The sequence below is a fragment of the Triticum dicoccoides genome, chromosome 3B (assembly GCF_002162155.2).
Source record: "Triticum dicoccoides isolate Atlit2015 ecotype Zavitan chromosome 3B, WEW_v2.0, whole genome shotgun sequence".
In the NCBI taxonomy this organism is placed as follows: domain Eukaryota; kingdom Viridiplantae; phylum Streptophyta; class Magnoliopsida; order Poales; family Poaceae; genus Triticum; species Triticum dicoccoides.
The window spans coordinates 806105044-806114718 of NC_041385.1; the positions used below are offsets into that span (position 1 = coordinate 806105044).

Here is a 9675-nt window from a genome sequence, read left to right on the forward strand (position 1 = left end):
GCAGTTTTTTGGGAAACATGCACGAGCTCGCGCCATCTCCGTGGACGCAGGAGGCCAACACGGCGTTCCCTTCTCCTGCATCGCTCGAGCTTGGTTCGCTGGGAACGGTTGAATTGCTCATTGGTAGCGGGCCTGGCTGGGAGGTGCTTTAAGGTTTTTTTAAGGTTTGTGCTATGCAGTCCAAATAGTAAATGCAACCTACCAAACAGTCCAATTTTGTCCCGCGCAGGCCTGGTTGGGCTAGATGCGAGTAACCAAACACATTCAAAATGAACCATGATCACTACAGTTGGGAAAGCTTGGCCCACCTACCCAAAGTGCAATTTTTTGGCTTGGTTGATTATTCGGAATAGGGTGTGGACTGTCGATAGATTGCAGCGTCGGGGATGGCCGAACCGCAACCTTTTGCCCTCTTTGCAAGCAGGTTCAAGAGATGGCGGCTCACCTCTTCTTTAGTGTGGGTTCACAGTGAGAGTGTGGACGGAGATCAAGACTTGGCTTGGCCTCGACCACATCGATCTGTCGGATTGGAGACTTGTGCCCTCGGCAAAAGTTTGGTGGGACAAGGTTGCTCACAAAAGGGGCCACTCACGCAAGGTCCGTAGCGCTTTGATGATGCTAGTTGTGTGGGAAATTTAGAACGAACGCAACGTGAGGGTCTTCCGCAACACCTGCCACACCTATTACCGTTGTCATTGCCAAGATTAAAGATGAGACCTCTATTTGGGCTCGTGCGGGCGCGAAGTATTTGTGTAATGTTATGCCGCGAGAGTGATCTGTGTTCTCTCGCTTGGCGGAACTATGTCTAATCTTCTTCTTAACTAATGAAAATGGCAACTCTTTTGCCTTGTTTCGAAAAAAAAACTTATTGAGATGTCTTGCATTTCAAGCAGGATTGGCAAAACAATTGACCTGCGAATCAACCTGTGGTTGAGATGGTTAGGTGGACAGTGGTATCCCCAACCCACCAGGCTTCAAATCCTGGTGCTCGCATTATTCCTGAATTTATTTTAGGATTTCCGGCGATGCACTTTCAGTGGGAGGAGACGTGCCCGTCGACGACGAGGCGCCTACAGTGACTTCGTAAATCTCAAGATGATATGCCGGCTCAGTCTCTCGGAGGTGCTCATAGGGGTAGGGTGTGCGTATATGCGTTCATAGAGGTGAGTGTATGCGCGTGTATACGAGCGCTTGTGTCTGTACTGATGCTAAAAAAACAATTGACCTGTTCTTCTCCATGGCTCAACCAAGGCCTGGGAATCAATGTCGGCGCGACACATGGCACACAACGGCCCCACCTCCACAGGCCAGCCACCAAGCAAGAGATCTGTCGTTTGTAATAAAAAAATAAAAATAAGCAAAAGATCTGCCACGTATCACCTATATACTACTCCACTTGGCTCCACGAGCACATCAAATTAATTATACGGCACGGCACGCCTCCCTTTTCCGTCCATGGGGATGTTGCTGTACGCTCACGCCAAACTCCTGTGCGCCCTAAAGCATCCACGTCACCCTCACCGCACCTGGCCGCTGTCATGGTCCCCCGTGGTACAGCTGATAACCTCCGCATATGCCTGTAGTACATTACATCCACTCCGGACGGCGATCGGACGGCCCAGGAGCACCGGCGCGACGTGGCCGAGCCGCGCTCACAGTCTCGTCTCCGTCTCCGTCTTCGTCTTTAAAGAAGCGGGCACACACGAAAAGATGCTGTTTTTCCCTCCGGACGACAGCGGCGGCGGCGGCGGCGGTGGCCACAGATCCACCCATCCTTAAAAAACAATCGGCACCCCGGTCAGTCCACTCCCCCGCGCCGAGCGAGCGAGATCGAGAGGAGGCGCCATGGCGAAGCAGAAGCAGCAGCAGCCCAAGCCCGGCCCTGCCGCGGCCGACGCCGCGCCGCCGCCCCGGGAGTTCAAGACGGCTCACTCGCCGTGGTTCACCTACGCCTCCATGGCCACGCTCTTCTCCCTCTGCCCGCCATTCGTCATCCTCCTGTGAGTCCCCCTCCCCCCCTCGCCTCGCAGATCCGGCGCGCGCTCACCGCCTCCGCCCGAATCTAACTCTCTCTCGCTCTGGGGCTCTTGCCCGCAGGTGGTACACGGTGGCGCACGCGGACGGATCGGTGGCGCGCACCTACGAGCACCTCCGCGACCGCGGGATCCTGGAGGGGCTCAAGGCCGTCTGGCCCATGCCCACCCTCGTCGCCGGGAAGATCATCCTCGGCTTCGCTCTCTTCGAGGCCGCCCTCCAGCTGCTCCTTCCCGGGAAGCGCTTCGAGGGGCCCATCTCGCCCGCCGGGAATGTGCCCGTCTACAAGGTCCGACCCTCTCTTTCAGTGGACATTGCGATTCCTACTCTTGCTCTGTAGCTAAATACAGTACTTACTAAACAGAAGCCTGCAGCTTCAGTACCGCTGACCCTTTCTTCTTCTTTTTTCAGGCAAATGGTTTACTAGCATATGCAGTGACTTTGGTCACCTACCTAAGCCTGTGGTGGTAAGAAGTCCACCTTATTTTCTTCTCTTGTGTTGACTCACCTACTGATTACCTTCATATTACATCACTCGTCATTTCCGCGGTTTCATCCATGAACAATAGAACAAATTGTCTACTTGTGCCTACTTGCATTGATCATTTGACGGTTCTGGCAGTAAACCAGTTAAGGAAAAACAATTATGGTAGCTACTGGTTTTAGACATAGGCATATAACTGATCCCTACTCTTTTTTTAATTTGTTGCTTTTATTGTGTTGCTTTCTCTGAAGTAAGAGTGATTTCTTAGTAAGAGAAATATGGAACTTAGTCATAATGCAATAGGGCCTGAACGGCACGAAAATTTCAAGGAATTCATCCTCACTTTTCCCAAAATGGTTAACCAAAAATTGTTAGACGATTCCATGTGGCTTACATGCTGTTCATATGCGTTAAATGTACTAAAATGGGAGTTATCACTAACCTCGCATGCTGGACACACCAGCCACCCAGGCTCTCTAAATTTGGGCCTGTATGTTGCACTAGGTCTTCTTTTCGGTTTTCAGAAGTTTATCTCTTATGCAGTAGTCGGAGATTGGTGGACTTGTTGCTTTGATGCAGAAGACTATAATGTTTAATTGTTTCAGAAAAAAAGCCCCCTAGGGTATAGTTGTATGTTTGAGCGCTACTACATTGCACCCAGGAGGTTGGAACATGATATAGAGTTGCTTATATCTTGGTTAAACGGTAGTTACGAACTATGCATTGGTGTCTGATAATGTTCAAGTATGATTGAAATTGCATTTATGATATCTGTGAAGTCATTCCTGGCTCCCTGTTTCTTCTCTCTCAAAGATGTTACAAGTCATACCTGTGATTCATAAACGTTTGCGTGCGTATATATTTCTCTTTACAGCTTCTGTGTGCATGCTGGTTTTCGTTCTGTCTTTTGCATATAGAGCAAAATTGTTGGAGCCTTTGATATTGCTGAATACTTGTACATTTCCAAATCCAATTATAGTGATTTGTGATTGTTGCCTTTTGTTCTGCCACCATCCTGTAATTTCAAGTCCATGATAGATACTCCCCCCTCAGCTATATTTCCATGGACCTGGGAGTCTATGTTGTAAAATGCTTTCAGTACCATATGGGTACGCATGCTCATTTCTCGTTAACTTTTTTGTCCATGCCAATGCTATGGACAGACATAACGAAGAAGAGGGAGTTTCTGAATTAATTGAGCTTGCTTTCTCTCCATGAGCTTACTGCAGGCATTTAAAATATGTGTTCAAGGCCTCTTAGATTTTGTCCACTATATGTAGTTTGTACTATATTTTATATCACCAGTCGTTAACAAAAAAATTGTTTCAGGTTTGGAATATTTAACCCTGCAATAGTATATGATCACCTGGGAGAGATATACTCGGCTCTGGTCTTTGGAAGCCTTGTGTTCTGTTTATGCCTGTACATAAAGGTGGGTTTATTTTGCAGATCTTTGTTTGCCCATACTTATGTACTCCCTCCGTCCGGAAATACTTGTCGTCAAAATGAATAAAAGGGGATGTATCTAGACGTATTTTAGTTTTAGATACATCTCTTTTTATCCATTTTGATGACAAGTATTTTCGGACGGAGGGAGTACTACGCTTCCTTTGTTGATGGATAATTTATTTTCCTTTTAGGGTCATGTAGCACCATCTTCATCTGATTCTGGATCCTCAGGGAATGCGTTCATTGATTTCTACTGGGTAAGTGCCATGAAATTCATATGGTATATTACATTGCCTGGGGTTAGGTGCTCTTTTCTGTAGACACTGGCACCGTGATATTTGACATTTGTCCAGCTTAGACTGTTTAGGGCCTGTTTGGATTGGGGGTAGAACATGGGTTTGTTGATCAATGTATCTAACATGCACATTTTCAGGGAATGGAACTGTATCCTCGGATTGGTAAGCACTTCGATATCAAAGTCTTCACAAACTGCCGTTTTGGGATGATGTCCTGGGCTGTTCTTGCTGTCACCTACTGCATAAAGCAGGTCAGAACATTATAATATTCTTATTGATGTACACTAGTCCCAGTCAAACAGCATGCTTTTGCACTGTCTCCATCCAGCTTCTTGTATCTTTGTGCATTTCTTCATTCACGAGTTATATTCTCTGTTAATACTATATATATTGTGATGCAGCTATCTATTAAACTCTACTGATTTCTGTGAACTGTGTGATGCAGTATGAAATGAATGGCCGAGTTGCAGACTCCATGCTTGTGAATACTGCACTGATGTTGATCTATATCACAAAGTTTTTCTGGTGGGAGTCTGGATATTGGTGTACTATGGACATTGCGCATGATAGAGGTAGGCAGAGTTCATCATCTGTTTAATGGATATAATGGAATCATCATTTCAGGCACCAATTCAACATGAAAGTTCCGAAAATATTTTATGATATAGCATTTGAACTAAGGTGTGTATTCACTATGAATAGGATAATGTGTGTATTTTTTTTCCTTTTAATTTATCGTTTGCCATATTTTTCCCATTTTTTTGGTACTTTTAAGTTTTAACAAAAGGGTGATTGCACTGGATGTATGCTAGTCTATAATTCCAAGAATCTTTTTGCATGGTACTAAATTTGCAAAGATAATTTTCTTCGGTCACCATCTTTTCGTTCAAAATTCTGCATGCATGTTTAATCGGTTCCTAGGCCGGTTTGTTTGCAATCCATGTCAAATACTCCCTCTGTAAAGAAATATAAGACCTTTTAGATCACTACTTAGTGAACTAAAAGGTCTTATATTTCTTTACAGAGGGAGTACAAGTGAAGGAGATGGTTACTCCGAACTCCCATATTCTTGCTTCAGCTAGAGACTTTAATCTAACAATGCCCCGCAAGGCTCACAATGCCCTCCTTGCCAATCGCTCGCAACAACTCTATAGAAGTAAAAGTCTTATTTAGTAATTCAAATATCAGTGAAATTTGTTATCATGATTTTCAAAAGAATATACTACTACAAAGTGAAGTTCAAGCCATGCTAATATGTTCTTATCAAGGCTGCATCACCTAACCAAGACAATATTAAGAAAAAGTAACAATGGAAGGTGGTTTCTTCTTCTGTCAAAGCATATTGCGGCATGTCATGATAGGATTAGTAGTATGTTATTGTGATTAAATTATGTGTTACTCAGATTTTAGCTTGCAAAGTTGCATTCTATTTTGTTCTGTCCAGAACTCCAGATCTTCTCTATTATCTGTCTGACATCATTTTCTACAGCTGGTTTCTACATTTGCTGGGGATGCTTGGTATGGGTTCCATCAACTTACACCTCTCCTGGAATGTACCTTGTCAATCATCCTGTGAATTTGGGTCCCCAGGTTACTCTTGAACATAACCTTTCTCTGATATACTTTGGTTTGTACTCCCTCCGTTCGGAATTACTTGTCATAGAAATGGATGTATCTAGATGTATTTTAGTTCTAGATACATCCATTTCCGAGACAAGTAATTCCGAACGGAGGGAGTAGTATTTTGATACTTTTTGTGACTTGCGTATTCACAATTTTAGTTCTAACAGTTGAACGGAATATTCGTTAATCCTGTTGCAGCTAGCAATCTCGATTCTCCTCGCTGGAATATTGTGCATATACATAAACTATGACTGTGATCGTCAGCGCCAAGAATTTCGCCGGACAAACGGGAAAGCCTCAGTATGGGGCAAAGCCCCGTCAAAGGTGGAAGTTTTGCACCTTTAAAATAGCCAAAAATGCTTTCATGCTTGTTAGTCTGCTGATGTCTTTATTTTGGTGGAACTTCAGATTGTTGCTTCATATCAGACCACAAAAGGAGAAACGAAAACCAGTCTTCTCTTGACTTCTGGATGGTGAGTCTAAGATTCAGTTCCCTTTCTTTAACATTGTTCATGAAAAGAGAATTTTGTGATCATGTATATGCAGAGATAACAGCCCTTTGGGCATGCACCTTCTTTTTTTCTATCTCTATCCTGGATAGGTGGGGCTTTTCTCGTCACTTTCACTATGTCCCAGAGATACTGGCAGCATTTTTCTGGAGCGTTCCAGCTCTTTTCGATCATGTAAGCATGTCCTGATCATGTTATATCACAAGGTTAACAAGTCATGTTTTTATTAATTGTATCTGCTTTCGGTTCACTTGCAGTTTCTGCCGTACTTCTATGTGCTACATCTAACCATTCTACTGCTTGACCGAGCGAAGAGGGATGATGATAGATGCTCAACAAAGTACGTAAACAGTCTTGCAGTCAACTGTTTAGCTAACATCGACAGAGAACCTTATCTTTAAATTGCTCGGACGCTTATTTGGTTAGTTTTCAGTTCTCTGGGTTTGTGCCTGATCGACTCCTCTCTTTTTTTTCCTGCCTTCTTAAAGGTACGGCAAGTACTGGAAGATGTACTGCAACAGAGTACCATACAGGGTTGTTCCTGGTATTTACTGAATGGTGTGCTCTGCAACTCAGGAGAAGAAAGTAACTAAGCTGCTGATGTGATTCTCTTCCTCTTCGGCGGCTCGGTACTATCAGCATTTGTGTAGTAACGATGTCAATTAGCGTTCATGCATGCAATGCGTGCAGTGGTAGGTTGTATGTACCCTTCACATGCGCCGTTCGTTGCTCTGCTACTATGATAGGAGTAATCGAGCGTAATCTTCTTCTAGTGTGTATTCAAGCTTTTTTACATGATTTTAGTAGCTAGCACGGCAATGAAAATGAACTGCCTTGTTCTCTAGTTTTTATTAATATTCTTATTATTGAGAGAGTTATGTCCTCTAGGTTTTTTATTTTTAGTGAGAGATTCATGTTCTCTACTTTGACTTTGAATACTCCTGCAGCAAGAGTATATTAATTCATGAACTATTGTTATGATTGGAAACGCATAACCCCGAAACAAAATTTTCGCTTGCTAATCTCTTGATGTGGTAGCTATACTGAAGAGAGTCAATACAGGTATACATCCAATGTACTGTACTGAACAGAGGATCTGTGGGGTATAAGCTCGGAGTAAGGCATGTGAAATGCACAAATTTTATACCAGGAATTTGGGGTTTGCAGGCTGTTTCTGATGTACAGCCTGTGTCGGTTCTAAAGTCATATAACAGCTCAGCTTTTTTTTTTACAACAATTTTTTCAGCCTTTTTCTCTCAAAAAAACTTGTCATTCAACAGACCGGATGAGAAGGGATTTTCCTTGTTAGATTGGGCAAGATTGATACAAGCTTTTAGGATTCATAAGTAGTTCACTTTGTGAGGCCTAAAACGAGGTGTCATTGATTTTGTTACACGATGCAATTGGTGCCATCAAACTATGCATGAACAATGTAAGCCACACTGTTACGGACAATTTGTTTACACTTTCTTCGCCGAGAAATTTTCGAGGACTTGGGTTCGGTATCAGCACTGGTCTGCTTGTCTGGCCGAGGGAACTCAGGCGCGACGTAGGGCAGAAACCAGCAGCCCTGGCGCAGAAACGAGCAATCATCGCGCACGTTGGACGGCGGCAGGTCGTCGTCCCAGTAAGACACCTGCCAGTTCTCCGGCGTCGGCGCTGGTCTCCCGCAGCGGGGCTTGTACAGCCACGGCACGCACAGGCAGCTGTTCCCCCTCACCAAGATCGCCGTGTCCCCCTTGTTCGCCGCCGGGATCCACCGGCCCTGCCCGCCGCTGTGGATCAGCATCACGGCGAACGTGCCGAACCGGCGGCCGGGGGCCAGCGCCGCCCTGTGGAACATGCCCCGGTCCATCGGCTTGAGGTTCTTGGCGACCTGCGTGATGCGGCCGAGGGAAGCGGTGACGGGAGGCAGCGGGAACCGCCGGCCGGTGAGCGGGTCGAGCAGGGCGAGGCTGCGCGCGCTGTCGACGGTGACCGCCCAGCCGTAGTCGCAGCCTACGACGCGCGTCGGGTGCGCCGACTTCTTCTCGCCGTCCATGGCGACGCCGACGGGGCTGCCCCCGCGTTGGAGGTAGACCTTCTTCGTCCATGGTCCTTTCCCCGGAGAGCGGCAGGGGTCGACGGTTTAGAGGCGACGGCGATGGGCGACGGCGGCAGTTGCAGCGAGGCTCCACGTGCAGGTGCTGCGGCTTGTTGGGCAGTGGGAGCAGGCTGAGGCTCGCCGCACGCGGCGCCCCTCGGCCGGCAGATGAGGGGGCAGCTGAAGTTGTCGAGGGGCCCCACGCGGCGGGCGATAGCGTCCAGGATGTGGGCCGGCAGGCCGGAGAGGCCGGCGGGCGCCATGGGAGAGGGATCCGAGCCAATTCTGCTTTCGGTGCAGTCGGTACGTGACCCTGCTAGGTACTCCCTCCTTTCCAAAATAGATGATCCAACTTTGTACTTCTTTATCTTTACCTATATAGTAATAATAATAATAATAAAGCAAATTGGGTTTCTTTCGTCCGTCATGGCATTGTTTCAGAAAAGTCCTTCTATTTCAGAGAATTCAACCTGCAGTCCTGTTTTAGGTTAAAATGAAGCGTTATTTTCGTATTTTACACAAAAGTCCCTGTCTTTTCCTGAAATCAACTCGCCGTCCAGATTTAAGTCACACCCGAACCGTTATTTTACATTTTTCGAACCCCCTGATGTTTTAGGTAATTTATTTGCGGATCATATTTAAGTCAAACAAATGGTTTTTAAAATCATCCATATCTTTTAAACCGTAACTCCAAAATTTCTGAAATTTTCCCTTCACATGCATTCTTTAATTTCCGTGCAAAAAACTATACACCTTATATATAGGGACGGAGGGAGTATATGAAATTTGATTAGAAAAATATGTAAAATATGAATATGAGATTATTTTTTACCTGTTAAGTAATTTAAAATATTATTTTGGAATATATTTGAGTCAAACCAAATGATTTTCTAAATTACCTGTATCTTTTAAACCGTAACTTCGATTTTAACATATTATATATGAAATTTTATTAAAAAATGTGTGGAATCTAAATATGATGTTAATTTTACCTGTTAAATATTTTTAAAATATTATTATGGAAGCAAACTTATAATTTATAGCGCAAGATCCGTTTTTTCATACCGGCGGCGATCCAGATTGCAAATAAATACCCTACTATAACCATATACGAAAAAGGAAACATCGATAACTACATGTGCATGCCTCTGAAAAATGTCGCAAGGGAAAACAACAGATTTCTCATCGCGAGAGTGA

The 9675-nt window shown here is 45.0% G+C and overlaps 1 protein-coding gene across 1 annotated transcript; it reads left to right on the forward strand.

Annotated features, from left to right (window-relative positions):
* Positions 1 to 1707: 1707 nt before the first annotated feature.
* LOC119278614 (7-dehydrocholesterol reductase-like) lies at positions 1708 to 7383 on the forward strand. Its single transcript, XM_037559944.1, has 13 exons — positions 1708 to 2000; positions 2098 to 2323; positions 2446 to 2501; positions 3848 to 3950; positions 4159 to 4224; positions 4401 to 4514; positions 4709 to 4835; positions 5753 to 5853; positions 6085 to 6210; positions 6295 to 6359; positions 6488 to 6569; positions 6653 to 6735; positions 6884 to 7383. The coding sequence occupies exons 1-13, from the start codon at positions 1846 to 1848 to the stop codon at positions 6948 to 6950; spliced, it is 1371 nt and encodes a 456-aa protein (XP_037415841.1). The 5' UTR covers positions 1708 to 1845; the 3' UTR covers positions 6951 to 7383.
* Positions 7384 to 9675: the final 2292 nt, after the last annotated feature.

What these genes read in the sequence shown, in the direction of transcription:
- LOC119278614 (XM_037559944.1), top strand. Translation starts at nt 1,846, where the DNA reads ATGGCGAAGCAGAAGCAGCAGCAGCCCAAGCCCGGCCCTGCCGCGGCC. An exon ending in ACCTACCTAAGCCTGTGGTG is followed by an intron (nt 2,502 to 3,847) that starts GTAAGAAGTCCA and finishes AAATTGTTTCAG; the next exon opens with GTTTGGAATATTTAACCCTG. An exon ending in CTTCTCTTGACTTCTGGATG is followed by an intron (nt 6,360 to 6,487) that starts GTGAGTCTAAGA and finishes TATCCTGGATAG; the next exon opens with GTGGGGCTTTTCTCGTCACT.